The following is a 16,619-nucleotide window of genomic DNA, read 5'->3' as shown; positions in this document are numbered from 1 at the left end:
ACTTGGGAGAGCGCGCGTCACCTCAATTCTGCACCGGTGTTTCACTAAACACTAGACCGCTACTCCGCGATTCTGTGGCGGCCATCTTAGAGGTCCATTTCTGCCACAACTCGGACCCAACAGGGTTCTTCGGTGTTTTCATTCTTCTTTTGATTCGACAAGGAGTCATTAAGGAGCTAGCTGACCCCGCTGTATGTACAAGGTGATTAGCGGTCCTGACACCACCAGTTAAAATTAAGTACTGCCACACTCATGATAATAAGAAGATACACAGTGAGGCAGATACCTTACAATTGTCAAATATGAGGATTCATAATTAACATGGGGGTTTGATTTGTAGTTTCATTAAGGAAGAGAAGAAAGGGAAATTTGCTTGAATGGTAAAATATGTATTTGCTGGATTTCATCAGTGGCCTTTCTGAAAACTAAAATCAAGCTCGGCCTTAGCCAATTTCACCATACATGTGGAGAGTGACTATGTGTCATATTTTGTTGTGTTATATTTGGGTATCACTCTTTTACCTGCCAAGGTTTAATGTTATTGACATCAGCACATTCTCCATTGACGAAGGGTCCTTGTCCAGGTTTACATGACATCATTGAATCCAAAGCGTGAGCTAATGCATAAACTGCAAGGTAGGTGTGGTAGGTGGACCCAAGATCATCCAGCTCAAACAGATGTGCTACCATTTCATGTAAGGTCTGGTTCTCAGAGCATGGTGAAGGCCTTCCATCTTTCTCTATGTTAGTCGTTACCTGGGTACCATTAGTGTCTGGCCACTTACAGTTAAAAGCCTTCTCCCAAAAAAGTTTAATAAATGTATCACTGGGATCTCGTAAGGGATGAAGGTGAGTAAGAAACTCCTCAAAGCCGGGCATATTTGTGAAGTGGAGGACTATCGCCAGGGATCCATTAAATAATGGCCAGGTCTGCCTCGGGAAGAGTCCAAGGGTCACTGTGAATGAAGCAGAGAAGACAAAGACTTTGTCTGTCACATTCTGTGAGTAGAAGGCCTCCATCAGCATCTTTACATGGACTTCAGAGCTGTGGACAATGATCACTTTTACACCGTGCCTTTGGGAAACTTTAACAATGCTGTGTATCTTCGCTCTAGGATAGCTCTGGTGGACTTTTTCCATAAAAGCCACACATCCCCCATTTTGCTCAATCACCCTCTTCATGGATTGTCCTCCCAGCATTCCAACTTCATCGTCAGAGATGATCATCCCAATCCAGGTCCAGCCAAAGTATCCCATTAGCCTTGCCAGAGCTATGTTCTGGAAGGTACTGCTTGGCACAGTGCGCAGAAAAGATGGAAACTGGAGCTTGTCACTTAGAGTCGAGAGCACCGATCCATAGCTGATCTGTAGGGAGAGAGATTTTGATAACAATTGATCTTGTTCCACACTTACAATTTCTAACAGTTTGTCAGAATACCATATGCCACAAAACTCACATACTTACAGCCTAGTTCTGCAGGATTTCTGAAATTATAGGTGCCTCCTTACTTCGCTTGCAAGCAAGAGAAGCAAGAGACAAAGGTATTTTCTGTGTTGTATATGTGCACAGACTTAATCAAACATATTATTTCTTCCTATGTGACAAAATCTATGTTGTTGCATTGGTTATTGTTTTGAGTGTTGAATTAATATGAATATATTTTGAAAAGATTCCCAGTGTTGATATACGTTCTAAACTTTTTTCTGAATGGGTCACACCAATTACAATTTTAGCACCAGGTAATGCATACAAATAATGGGTAGACTGAGTTGCAAAATTCATGCCTGGAAGGGACCAGAGGTTAAGTGAGGGTATTTTATGATCATTTTTACCCTGGACAAATGTCATTAGGCAAGTCACAGCTACAGAAGGTAGTAATGGAGAAGACAAAGATACCCAGACCTAATAAAGACAGATAGACTAACAATTCATTTTTGATAGCATTAGAGGTCACAAATAATTTCAAAAGGTTCAATGAAAAACTGCGCCACAAGCCAGAGAAGGTTGAAATGAGTTGTAGTATTGCAGTGTAGGAAGTGATCCTTTTCTGCGTAATCACCCTGGATTTTTCACCTTTTACTGTGCATTTTATTTTGCTAGCTATAGAACTCCGTGTACTTTACCCAACTAAACAGTTATAAAGTTCCAGTGCTCCCTAAGAAAAGGCAATTGAAGGGATATACTTCTAATTTCCTAAAAGTTCCTATTATATGGGACCCAGGGCCTGGAACTTTGATTGTGCCATCCGCTACAGTGGCAGGGCAAAAATAGTTCAGGGCTACCACTGCAACCTGATTTTTAAATTGCTAAACATGTCAAAAAAATCACAAATGTAAACTAACACTTTTGTCTAAATTTTGGATTATTGCTAGTCACAAAGGGATTAAGAGCAGTAGCTTTATGAGTGAGGAGTTTCCACACATCCCTTTGTGAATTAGGCCCCTTCATTTTAAATAATAATGTGTCACTCTATTTAGTACTTGTGGTTCAAAAGGCAAGGTGCATGGTGTTTAGAAAAAGGCTTTGTAAAAATGAAAATATGAATATGTGAATAGCACCTGGGGCGGCGTGGCCTAACAGCATGGCCAACTAGACGCGTTGTGTCGGAGTTCCTGCCTCAGATGACATAATCCTTCATAAATCCTGGTGGAACGGGCATCAACCCAGGGGCAAACAGTGTTGGAAGAGCCCCTGCATAGCAGGATCGAGAAGCAGGAGGTAGCCAGACTACACCGGCGAAGAAGCAGCTGAGTGAGACTCCGGGGGAGAGACGGCCTACCTGACAAGTCCCCGGAAAATGTTGAAACCCGAATCGGGGACCCTGTGGGCAAGGGACCCTTTCACCTTAGGATGGAGCTGTAGTTTCAAGGTATTAAGATTGGCCAAACTGAACATATAGTTTCATTGCATGCAGATGACGTATTGATCTATTTGCGGCGCCCGACCCATTTGATCCCCATTATGCTCCATGCATTGGATAGGTTTGCCGGGGCTTCAGCTTTACAAATTGAAAAGCAAAAATCACAATTATATCTGATAAAGAAGATAGAGGGAGAGAGATGTACCGGTCCCCTGGGATGGGTCTTACCTGGCAATAAGACTTGGTGAGTTACCTCGGGGTACGAGTTACCAGGGATAAAGACACCTTTTATGAATATAATATGGGTACAGTTTTAAAAGTCTTGCAAGGGAGTATAAAGTTCAGGAATATCCTCAAATTATCACTGATGGGAAAAATCGCCTTAATCAAGCTGGTGATACTCCCCACATGTCTGTACACAAGGTAAGGTTAATTCCATGAAATTCCACTTTGAGTTTTTAAAGAGTTAGATGTCCTTCTCACTAAGCATGGGCGAATTTTGCGAATCTGGCGTTCGCTAATTTGCGTATTTGCGAACTCTCAATCCGCAAAATCCGCGAATTCTCGCGAATTTGCGTTTTTGGTTTTTTTTGTGTTCGCAAGGGTTTCTGCCAGTTCGCGAGGGTTTTGTACCAGTTCGCAATTGCGAACTTACTTGTCGGCTCGCAACGGTCGCGACTATGTTGTTTCTACATCTGGTTCATTCATCAAAGGTTTACAGCACCCTCTGTTTCACCACTGCCACCCTGTTTCACCCATGCCACCCTCTGGTACATCAATGCCACCCTCTGGTTCATCACTGTAGATTATGGGGGGAAAAGCAAGCACACCTGCCCTGCTTCAACTGACATGAATTAATTTGGGGTTGATTTATTAATGTGTCACTGTTTTAAAATTCCAGTCTGGCACCTGCTTCCTTATCTGTAATTTGCTTTCTGTTGCAGTGCAATTTTTTTTTTCCAGGACCTTTGTGGCCTACTTGTAGCTATTCTATGAGCCTGCTGTGAGGGTCAGAGCAGGGTCATAGAATTGTTGCAACCAGCAACTGAACTCTGGAGGGGCCCCAGTCAGGAAGCACTACAGGGAATGGTTACTAATGATGAGTTTGAACTTTTGCACCTGCTGAGTGCTTTCAGTTTTGCAAAACTCGTTTTTCTGCAGAACAGCAACTGTAATGCCCCAAACAAACATAGGCAACTGAACTCTGGAGGGGCCCCTCAGGAAGTACTACAGGGAATGGTTACTAATGATGAGTGAACTTTTTCACCTGCTGAGTGCTTTCAGTTTTGCAAAACTCGTTTTTCTGCAGAACAGCAACTGTAATGCCCCAAACAAACTTACTTGTGAAAGTTGATTTCTAATCCAAAAATTGATCCAAAGAAAGTCAAAAGGCCTCAAATCCAAAAAAGTGCAGGCAAATGTCAACCTGAGGAGTTATTCTGATAAAAATCATCATTTTCAGAAGGTCTATGCTGCTTGCTAGTGGATTTCTTGTGCAGAATTGCAAATTTTGTAATTTCGAGAGTGCGAGATTGTTGCTGCCCGCTGCACCTACATGTTCGCAATTGCGAACTCTCGCGATGCATCGCCAAACTCCCGCGGGATCCCGCAGCAAGATCCAAAATGGCGCAGCACTCGCAAAATATCGAGAAAAACAACTCGGCAAACGCTGAATGGCGGTAAGTGAACGCCGCACGCCGCAATATTGTATCACCAAGAAAAAAAATCCGCTGCGTGCGAATTTGCGGATTTTCGGTAAATTCGCGAGAGTTCGCGGATTGCAAATTTACCGAAAATCCGCAAAATCCGCGAGCGGAACGGATTTTCCGCCCATGCTTATTTCTCACCCAGCTGCTGTGGAATGGAAAAAGATGTAGGGTAAGCTTGGAGGTGATGAAATGACAGTGGGATAAGGAAGGTCTAGAAATTCCAGACATAGAGCTATACTATTTGGCGGCCCAATTGAGACATGCAATTGCATGACTAGATACGGATCCCTCGTGGGAGTGAGCCCTCTTAGAGGGTGCCTATGGTGAGAGACAGCTGGGAGAGCTTCTCTGGACAAATACGACGCATCTGGAATGATATCCTCCTTTAATAGGCCTAATGGCCAAAATATAGGATAGAACAAATAAAAGAATTCTTAAAGGGATACCTTATGCACCAGAAGCAGACATCTGGGTTAAACCACAATTAGCTGAAATAGAACAAAGAATGTCAACTGGGAAATGGAAGGAGGGGGGTAGTCTGATGATCTCAGACCTATACCCAGGGAATAGATGTGTTACCTATCAGGACGTGATGGATACATTCAGCTTGGGGATGGGGCAATTTAAACAGCATGTCAAGATAGCAGCTATAGTTTGGCAATGTTGGCTGACATTTCCAGAAGCCCTGGAGTATACACATACATTGGTCACCATATTTGCAATGGTGGGTGGCTGGAAACTAGTTTATCATTTATACAGGGGACTGATAGTAGACAAAAAGATTAAACCCTTGAAAGTAGAGGTCAGTGAACACATAATAACAGCAAAAGAGTGGGATAAAATCCATGAAAGTATCCGTACAGTATCACTATGCAAAAGATTTAAGCAAATACAATATAACATAGTCCATATGACTTACCTTTCACCTAAGAGACTCCATGTGATAAACACATCCAGAGAACCCAAATGTCCCTGATGTCAACATATTCAAGCAAAATTTGTACACACTGCCAAATAATACTAATATATTGGGCTGGAGTTCTGGAACAGTTGCACAGAGTAACAGGATGGAAGATAGCCCCAGAGATAAAATCCTGTCTCCTTGGGTTGATCCTTAAAAATCCCAAACGTAGGTCTAGTAGACGACTTTTTATATTGGGACTTTTTGTAGCCAAAAGGAGAATAGTATTCCACTGGTTGACCCCGCTGGGCCCCCAGTTGCAAAAGTGGACGAAGGATTTAAAAGAATTGGCAATGGCTAAGGAAGAACACATGAGAAATACTAGGAAAGATGATAAGCTTCCGGAGGTACTGATGGCTTGGGGGGCAATGGTGCAAGAGAAAGAAGAGATGACTGTACAGACACAGGATTGTAATTCTGATAAGAGAAGCAGTAACTGAAATACGTTCTCTTCTCCTGTTATAGTGAAAAATAACTATGGAACTTCTGTTTTTCATTTACGTGCTCAGGTAATGAAACTGCAATGAAGTGGAACAGATAATACTGCAATATGTATACTGATAATGCTTGAATTTCTTTTGGTTTATTTCAAATAAAGAAATGTTTTTAAAAGAAATTGACTAGCACCTGAACGCTATTTTTTACTGTGGCAATCTTAGAGTCCTATGCAGAACACTAGATTATGGATTAAAATCTCAATACTGAATCTTAGAAATAGTATCCAATTTGATGGTAAAGTCAGTTTTTTTTAATAAATATTAAGGAACATTAGCTTTTTAGAAAGTTACCATGCCCTGTCTGATGTATTTGATCTTCAGCTTCTCCCAACCAGTAATTAGCCATACATATGTGTGATACTTCTCCCAGATGCAATCAATAGGCTGACGTGAATGGACTAAAATGAATACTCTAAATATGCAGGTTGGGGCTGTGGAACCCGGGTTTTTGACACTACAATGGCAAATCCTGCTTGAGTGTCAATCCTGCTTAAGAGGTCTGTTGGATTTACAATTTAACACTTGGGGCACACTTAAAAGTGGAGGAATCAGAATGCCAAGGCAATTATTGTGGATCCACATTATGGCTGCTGAAGGACTCTGCTTTTGTCCTCCAAGACTTCTGTCTCTGGGTGTACATACAACCAATGTGGTACACTTGAAAGGGGAGTCAACATAATGTAAAAACAATTCTTGTGGATCCACAGTCTGGATGCAGAAGGACTCTGCTATTGTCCTACCAGGCATCTGTCTCTGGGTTATTGTGGGTACAATATTTATCTCAAAATGGACTTTCAAAGCCCATGTTTAGTGTGGGTGAAATAATTCACCATCTTAAAAATGCCTAAAGTGGGTTGGGTGGACCCTAGGAATTTTTATCCCATTGGGTGGGCCCAGAAGTCAATCGCACTCACTAGCTCATGCCAGGCATAAATATGGCTTTTCCGGGCACCCTCTTAAGAAGACTCCTGGGCCTGCAGAAAATCAGAAGAGTACTGAACCTGCTGTTTAAGTCCTGAAAGGATTATGTCTGCTCTCTCTTGTACCCAGGACAAAGTGGTGGACTTCAAAAGTCATAAGGCTGATCTCGCTTTAGAGCTAGAGGGGCACAAAAAGCTACAAAAGGAATGTTCCAACAGCTGCCTAGCTGACTAGTGGCAAATGGCCTTTAACTAGACTATGCTGTCTCTAAGAAATCCTGGGACGTCCTGTAAGGGCTTTAGAAATTTACTCCTATGGGGATTTGGAACTTAAAGGGATATGTCAAATAGTAAAATCTTTGACCAGGAAAAACCTGGTTGGTGTGACTGAATCATGCTCCATCGCAGTCAACCTCAAATCGCACCTAGGACCCAGCTGACCATGACCATTGACTATCAATGGCAGTTTGTGCAATTTGGCTGTATTTATACTTAAACCTTTAAACATTCAGATATCTGGTTCCCTAATTAGATTGTTGTAACTTTTCTGTAGTTTTGTTCAATAAATGTTACTTTATTTTTCTAAATCAGTTTGTATTTTTTATTGTTTAGCATTTTCTCTTTATTACTGTTTTGGTTCTGCATACATATTTTACACATTGCCCTAATTTAGTTGGTCTTCTCTGTGCAATAGCTACCAGGGGGTTGAGCTCATCTGAATTTAGAAACTTTGAGGGTTTCTCCTTGATGAGGGCAGTTGCCCACCCGAAATGATAATAATACAATTTCTTACAGGTTGGTATCAATGTACCTGATGTACAGTTTTAACAGAGTATTGTATGCATGCAGCATCTTTTCTACCTTTTGACTGAAGTGATTGTATTGAAGTATCCGCAGTTTAATAAAGTAGCAGAAAACTAATTGAGCCACCATCATCAACTCCCATACCATATAACAATTCATCTACTTCTACTTCTATACATTCAGGACAGGACCTCTACCAAGCAACTGGTTAGAGGGATGGACTTTAACCTACAGTAAGTATTAACTGTGGGGGTAGGTTTTGCAAGCACATGCGTGAGATTAATCTTTTGACATAATAATGAAATGATTGTTATACTTTCTCATGCTGGACTAGTCGGTCTCTGATTGTCACAGTTAATTTCTCCATCAGATATAAATGCCAAGCGTTTGTAAACCACGGAGCTACAGCTGGGATTCTTCCCAAAATTTTAAAGAGGTAGCTTGACTCAAGGATATGAAGGGTTTGTCAGTGTTCAGAGAATGACTCAATAATATGCAGTCAGCATCATTGCCTACTTGCAAAAGAAGATGTAGCATACATGTTAATCCAATATAAGCATCTAATGATATAGATAACAAGCAGCTTAGACATTACAATAAACAATGGATTTTCTTTCTCTTATCATTCAGTGGGGAAAATGTGTACCAATCAAAATAAACAGGGGGTGCGGGTCATTGTTCTATATATTTTAGTTTTCTCAATTCTCCATACATTTTATGTTCAAGGACTTTGTCTTATTTGCATGTAAAATATACAGAGGTGTTTGATGCCTATGTTCTCTATGCTAAAGGACAATTGAAACAAGGAGGAAGAATTTTAGGGCATCTGGATACTCTCACAGGTGATAAGCTGTGCTATACAAATTCAGATTGATTGATTCATACCTTACTGATTTATTCTAGTTGACACTGAATCCAGTATATTTACTAATCACCTGAGAGATATACAGTAGTCTGTCAATGCATGTGTCAGGATCACAAACATGCAGAAGAATGTCTTTTGTATATCCTTTCATCCCAGGCGCTCAGATATCCCTCCTGTGACATGAGGCTATTGGGCTAGGAGCCATGCTATGGAAGGAAAGCCACTCAACCCAGTCAAAGGCTTGGTTGCATGCAGGGAAAGAGCCACCATCATTCAGGACTTCTGCATGTACTTCATAAATCTTTACAGCTGCCTAAGTTTGAACTGTGTGGTATGAAGCCAGACTGATCTGATCGAATTGAAGGCTCTATTAGCATATGTAAATGAATTGCTAGTATCGTTGCAAGAACCTTTGATTGAATGATTAGCAATGATACTGACCGTCATTGCTCCTGGGTTTCCATATGTAAATAATATAGCAGATCCCCTGACAGTCTGGCCCCCTCAAACATCAGTAGAATATGGTCCACCAGTTATTCCACATGTTTATGGCCAGCTCCTGTGCCACAATTGCCACCGCCACTCCTTCCCTGTCTGTCACTGAAAAATTCAGAACCTTGAGTTTCTGCCCAAACCTTTGATACTCATTACATCTAGCCCTGTTATGTCCTAATAAGGTCACAAAATAGATCTGACTTGCCAGATCAATCCCTTTGTTTCCAGAAATCAGTGCCTGATTGCTGGCCCCTACCTCTGCAATCACCTGACTTTTTCTTGCTGCTTGCTAAGCCTTGCTGTCACTAGTCCTTATTTGTTCCAAACTTCAAACATACATTTCAGAATGGTTACATAATGGTTCCTACTATCTATATTTCCTAGTGACTAAAGTTCCAACCTCTTGTGTTCCAGTTGGCTTCCCACTAAATATTTACTGCCCTCAAATACCTTACATCAAGATGCAGCTGTTTCAGCCTCTCTAGTGAGTAGTGACCAGGCCCTTCTCTTGCCCACATCACTAGACACAACTATTTTATATGCCTCCCAGAGCGTGGCCTCAAATTAAATTAACCGTGCATATGTTTTTATTGGTGGACCTTTAATCTGTCTACCAGCTGGAACTTCTGCATTTCCTGGGCATGGAGGCCCTGTCCTGCAGAGAGGAGATCCACCACAGCAGTGAGCTTTTCCCCGTGATCAGAAACTGGGGGGTCACTGACTGTGCCAATACCCCCTGTGGGTCAGGAAGCAGTCGGACATAGAGGAGGGACCGCATGACCCAGTACAGTGACATTGTTGTCTGACTCTGAGATGTATTTCCCGCTAGATGTCTGTCAGCCTGAGTGCTGAAACAAATTACTCGGCTTTGTTTCACTGGAGATATCCACTTCAAGGAAATGTGAAACCTTATTTGAGAAGGATGTTTGCAGTAACATACACTAATAACCATACCTTAAGGTGGAATGTTAACTTGAAGGCAAGGGTATTTAATCTTTTTTTACTGACTGCATGCATGTATTAATTGTAGAAATCTGGGAATTCTGCAAAGTTGCAAAAAACCTGAAGTGAGTGTTATCATGCACTGCATTTACCACAATGTATTTGGGCTAATTGTGTGCCAGGAAGTGTGCCCCCTCCTTCTTTTGTAATTGGCCCCATAATGAGTTATTGGGCTGATGAGCTCTAGGATACACCTGTGCTCCGAGATGATTGTGAGCACCATGGCCATCACCCCCAAAGTTTACTTGTTACTGTTTAGAGAAGAAGGATAACAATCCTGAAATACGTACTTAGGGATACAAAGCACTGGCTGCTCCAACAATGGTGAATACTAAAGACTTTCAACCGAAGTGAGTGTTATCATGCACTGCTTTTACAACAATGCATCTGGGCTAATTGTGTGCTGATATGCCCGGCAGTGTCAACCCTCTGCCTTTTGTACATAAATATTGTGTATTCCATGTATTTTTTAAAGGTAGGCTCATGATAATTTGAAGAATAGTTTATGGTATACACATGGATCTGTATATGCTGGCTCCATCAGACATACTGTGCAGGTTTCTCATCTCGAGCCACTTTCATAGCTGCAAAAGTGTATTGGTGTGTGTGTCTGTGTATGTGTGTTTGTGTCTGCATGTAGGTGTATTTGCACATGTGCACACACACGCCTTCTTAAAAGCACCACAGCTTCATAACAGAGTTTGAACACAGCAAACACAAAACCCATTTTGCTTCAAACTGCTGACCTAAAGGATGATACCACAAAAAAGACTGCAATGGTCAGCTGCCAGAATAGTGACCATCAAGGCTTGGCAGCACAAAACATTGGAAAAAGGTACTTAGGCGTTGGTGGTCCCGGGGAACGTGGTAGCTACCTGTAACTTTAGGCTCTCTCAGGAGTCCCGCTGTCTGTGGGAATCAAGAGTTCGCCTACCACGGGTCTCAATCAGGCAGTTCCAGGAATGCTGCCATAGGGACAACATATTCCTCTTTTGCTTTGTGCAAGACCTGTTGCTGCAGAAACCAAACAGGTATCTTCTTTGTCCTCATCGATGCAGGTTGTTAAGAACTAAGGTTCTGGTATCAGGGGTAGACCTTAAATCCTAGATTTAGGGGTGTTAGGGGTGTTGGTGCAAATAGCCAATTGCTTACTAGCCCTAGCAGCTAATCTGCCCCTGAAGTGATCACACAGGGGGGTGGGCGTAGGTCACCTTATCTAGCCAGAACCCACTATTTCTATCACTTCAAAAAATGACAGAAGTCTACCTCAGCTGTACAGACCAGGCAACCCATCCTAGAGGTGCGGCTAGCCTTCTAGGGCCTTTTGGGGGTGCAGAATTGCCTGTGGGAAGGGGGAGGGTTTTTCCTTCCCCCGTGAAGCACCTTGGATGCATATCAGATGCAGTGTGGCATTAGAAGCTCACCTCCTTGATGTGCCACTTCACTAGCCAGCCTGAGACGAAGGAGGTGGGACCTCCTTTCTCCCCAGGCCTTTTTTCCTGACTCCTGCAAATGTTCACACTGCCTGGCAGGAGGCCAGAATCCCCTCTGCTGGAAGCAAGTGTGGGCATTGCTACCTCTAAGGTAGACACCTGAGTGCATTCTACCTCGCTCCTGGCATGACATTCATGTCAGGGATGAGAAGGCACGTTGTTTGATACAAAACATGTTATATTTAGGCAGTTCCATAAAAGAACTGCCAATCTCTGGTTTGCCTGGGCGCCAGACTATGGTATCTTATTGACCTTCTATCACTTATAATGTACTTTAATGGTAGAGGGCACTGTAGGGACATATAGGCTTGCACTTACATGTCCATACCTTTAATATAAAGCATTTAAGAGGCTTTCCTCTCCTTGTTTGACATATAATAGAGATAGGGCATTCACTTTGCCACACATGGTGAGGGCAGAGTCAATTTTGAGCAGTGTGCACTGCACATGCTGTCTGCAATATCAAGCCTGTTGTCAGTAGTTTATTTGAGTAATTCAGGGTGGCACGAACACTGCTTCAGGCCCTGGTGACCCCTTTAACAGCAATGCCCTGGGTCGCACTGGTACCTGTATACTAGGGATTTATAAGGGGGTTAAATTTGTTTGTAAATTGGGATTACCAACTCACACATTTCCATTTTAGGGAGTGTGTACTGACACTGATGCCTGGGCAGCAGGCTGCAGTAAAACAAAATCGACGTATCTGTTGCTGCCACCTTGGTGCTTCTATTCTCTCCTCACCACTGAATCCAGACGTTGCTTGCATGCTATTACCCGCATGAGAGAAATGCTGAGATTGCTCTGAGAGGGCTGAAATGCCACTCAGTTAAGGCCCGGGAGCCTGTGCTGGTTCTCCATCTGGCTGTGCAACACAGCTCAGCAGGAGTGGTCTAAGTGTGCATCCCAGTATGTCTGTTCTAAGATGGCCGGCTAAACCCACATGAACACATACAGGACCCACCACCTTCATGACTGCTTCTGCTGCTGATGCTACAACACAGAAGATGCTTCCCTTCTGGACTCGGTGTACTGGCTGAGTAAGTGAAAAAAAAAATTATAATCATAAAATAGTTTTATTATCATTTTATTTTTTATTTGCTGCCGGTCAGCTCCTCTTTCACAGGACGAGCAAGAATATTGTGCTATAGGACGAGCTTGCTATAAACATTCAAGAAAATCATTTACTAGCTAAAAGGTGTTAGGGTGCTGAGTCTTCAATGTAGATGAATCTTATGTGTTTTTTTTACAAGGCATTTCCAAAAGCAGAACACAATTTTCCCAACAAATAAAAACATTTTCTAAAAATAAATAATTTTGTACGCATGAAATGAAAGGAGACATTGGCTTAGGAGCCCTCGCGCTGAACTGCTCTACTTTGCAAGCAGACATGCACAGGTGCAGAGAAAAAGTGCTCTCACTCCCAGTGAGAAGAACCCATGGCTGAAGTGGGTTGACCCATTGTCCTATGCTGTGATGGGTGGACGCAAAATGTATATGGCAGCTGAACAGACCAATGCCTAGAGATGTTTGACCTAAGGCCCCACTAAGTATAAATATACTTCTGTCTTTTAATTTATGATTTTTTCTACATACATAGGTCTGGTGACTTAGATAAAGCTGTCTCCAAGCCAGAACTACAAATTTGAGACTTCTACAGACATAGCCACAGAACTATCCCTCATGAGACAACTAGTTAAAGTGCACTTCAAGGTTCCAGCCCCCCAGTTATCTGCACCCCATGCACAGCCAGTAGTTTCTTCTGAGCACCCAGAACACTTCAAAAACCCGAGCAGTAGGTAAATAACATTTCTCACTGAGCTGAAATATGGCCTTGTGCCTATTAATGTTCTTTTTACATGAAATAAGAGACGGCAAAATGTCTCTTTCCGCCGAGCCCCTTAAACATGATAGGCCCAGGTTTGCCCCAGTGCAAAACATTGTGAATATGGTAGAACAGCATGGGTGCAAATCGAAGATTCTTCACTGTGACTTAACTTCACTTGAGTACATTTTTATGAAGCATGCCCAGAGGTTTCCCGCCATCACCGTGTTGTCATAGTAACTGGTAAAATCCATTCAAACTTCATCTAATATATCTATTTTTGCTGCTGGGTAATTCACAAGGTCATTTAAACACCAACACATTCATACATTGGGGTATCCAACAGTGATTTTATTTCTTGCTCCTGCCATGCATGTTGCTTACCTGAGGGAAATGGAACAGTCCTGAGATTCTGGCCAGTGGAACAGACGTGGAGGACAGTATTTCTCCCACAAGTCCAAGTGGCATTGAGTGGGGGCTGCAGTGGTACCCCGGCACTTGCCGCTGCTTCCCAGTCAGCACCTCCAGAAGGCCCTGGATGGCCCTGATCTTGGAGGTGCAGGAGTTGAAGATCTGGAATCCAAGTGTAATGTTTGGGAGCAGGTCAGGAGAATGATTAATTTCCTCAAGGGCAAAGACCATGGCCAGAACATCCCGATAAAACCTAACGTGGAACCTGTTGGGTAAAAGCAGAAGATGTTGACTGTATTCTGTTCAGGGGGTAGCTTTCAATGGTGCAGCAGGTGCAGTCGCACCTGGGCCCAAAGGGATGAGGGGACTGATTACTGCTGTTTTTACTACTCAAACAGTAGTCTGGGTGGCATTTCCCTTGCTTGCTCTAAGGCCTGTGGCACTCTTGCTACTTCACTCTGTGCTCTATGAACAAAGGTAACCTCACACAGCTCTGCCGACTTCCACGCATCACGGGTCAGACTAACGCACATTGTTAGTCATTGCCGTATTGCCTCACTGGAACGTTTTACCACCCAATTTGGGTGTTGCCCTGTGTTCAGCAACAGTTGTTTTTGTGTGCCCAGAAGTGTGAAAACTGTGAAAGGCTCAGCATTTAGCAGCTACCAGTACCTGGGAATAGTTAACAGCTGTTATGGTTAAACCTCAGGATGGTGTGCACTGTTTTACTAGGCTGATGGTGGGTGGTCCCGGCTCCCTGCAGATGCAGGTAATCTTAAATCAATCATCATTCACAAAAAAGGGGAGAGGGTCAAAACTCCACTACCCCGAACCCCCTGGTATAGCATATAAACACACGAAGGGGTAGAGAGGATAAAACCCAACACGAATAAACAAATAAGCAGTGAAACAAATCGTGTGTTTTGAAAAACTGCCCTCGCTCACACACAAATGTGTGTGACATGCTTCATCATCGGGTCTGCTTACGAAACGCCCTGGCGTAGCCACGCAGAGGGCGGAGCATAGTGAGTGGGAAACACAAAATACAATATACAAGGCAACACAAAAGGTGACAAGAAAGTGATAACTAGCTAAGTGTTAACCTGAGACTGGGTATGGTGATAGATAAAAGTGCAGTGGATAGATCGTGCTATTAAAACTGGCTCATGGATACCGGTCAGACCTTTATTCATAGGTCCCACGGTCAGGATTAAAAATGGTGAAGGATGGGAAGTGCTTCTAGAGAAGATCAAGTTCCCAAAACACCCCTCCTTAGACTGCAAAAGCCAACCTGTTTCGACCGTCTTATAGTGCCCCCACTGAACAGGTCACGTCGGTCTTCTTCAGGACATCTACCAGTCCCAGTCTATTCCTCCCCCTTACCTCAGTCAGGAAATGTAATGGGGAAAAAAGATCAGTGGATCAAAAACCATTTGGAGGTAAAATCCGCCATCACGTGGTACAAATACGAGTTTATTGGTAGATTAAACTCGAACAAGCGCCAGGCGGGGGGAGCTCCAAAGAACACAACTGCTCTGATGGAGGTCCGAACACCACTCGTGCCCACGCCGCGACCATACCCAGTCTCAGGATAACACTTATCTGGTTATCACTTTCTTATCACCTTTTGTGTTGTTTTGTATATTGTATTTTGTGTTTCCCCCTCCCTATGCTCCACCCTGTGCGTGGCTACGCCAGGGCGTATTGTAAGCAGACCCGATGATGAAGCATGTCACACATTTGTGTGTGAGTGAGGGCAGTTTTTCAAAACACACGATTTGTGTCACTGCTTGTTTGTTTATTCGTGTTGGGTTTTATCCTCTCTACCCCTTTGTGTGTTTATAATCTTAAATCAATGGCATTATTCTACTTGTTATCAGCACTTCCTCAGTTCAAGCACATTTTTAAGAAAAAGTGGCCCATATTCTATCACTTTGTATGGCACCAAGTGCTATAATTTCTCCCATTTGTGCTTACAGGGATTTTTCTCCTTAGTTTTAATCAAAATTGTTTCTCACATAGTGTTACACGTAAGGCATGGAATGTCACACTTAAGCGAATTGAAAACATGGCAATGTGATACATAACATTCTGAAACTTGCAAGCTATGGCTCAAGTAGGTAAACTTAAACAAAGGACAACACATTTGAGGGAGTAAGTCATTTAGACGTTGGCACCAGTAAATGGACAAAAAGTTGTTTGTGACTGTTGCTAATGCCACAGAAATTGCGGTTGGCGGGCAACTGTTGCACAAGTACTTTACATATTGCCTGACTGCTATGTGCCAAGCTACCAGAAGATGAGTGCATGCTAATTTAAGGTGTGTTGTGACTTACCCTGACTAGGATTCTGGTCCCTACTTTAACATGGTGCATACCCTCTACCAGCTGAAGACCCAAATTCTAACATGGGTGATCAGCGGTGACGATAAGACTTGTGTTTGTGTGGTGCCATATAGTAACTAGGTGTACAATACCCATCCACATCCGAGACCATTTCAAGTGTTTCTTATTTTTCCCTGAATTGCATGTTTATTTGTCCTCTACATCATGTCTCTGGCTTGTCCTACAACTGGAGTCATGGAGTTTGAGCTGGCCAAGGTGGAAGATTACACAGTGGCTCAGTTGAAAAGTTTTTGCAAGCTGATGGGAGTACCTGTCCAAGGAAACACCAAGAAGGTGAACTTTCAAAAGTCCGAGGGGGCCTGGACAGAAGTCAGCCCCCAGGAGAGTGATGAGATGAGGGAACCTTAGAATGGCTCTTCTGAGGAACCACCTGC

General features: G+C 42.9%; 1 protein-coding gene across 1 annotated transcript; it reads right to left on the bottom strand.

Moving 5' to 3' along the window:
• Positions 1-510: 510 nt before the first annotated feature.
• LOC147693298 (vomeronasal type-2 receptor 1-like) lies at positions 511-16,336 on the bottom strand. The gene is made up of 3 exons (XM_086935908.1): positions 16,317-16,336; positions 13,814-14,105; positions 511-1,365 (listed from the first exon to the last, which is right to left on the bottom strand). The coding sequence occupies exons 1-3, from the start codon at positions 16,334-16,336 to the stop codon at positions 511-513; spliced, it is 1,167 nt and encodes a 388-aa protein (XP_086792034.1).
• Between the last annotated feature and the right edge of the window lie 283 nt (positions 16,337-16,619).

This window comes from Lissotriton vulgaris, chromosome 8 (genome assembly GCF_964263255.1).
Source record: "Lissotriton vulgaris chromosome 8, aLisVul1.2, whole genome shotgun sequence".
Taxonomy (NCBI): domain Eukaryota; kingdom Metazoa; phylum Chordata; class Amphibia; order Caudata; family Salamandridae; genus Lissotriton; species Lissotriton vulgaris.
Note: the sequence above shows the minus strand (reverse complement) of the source record. Positions and strands in the feature narration are given on the sequence as shown.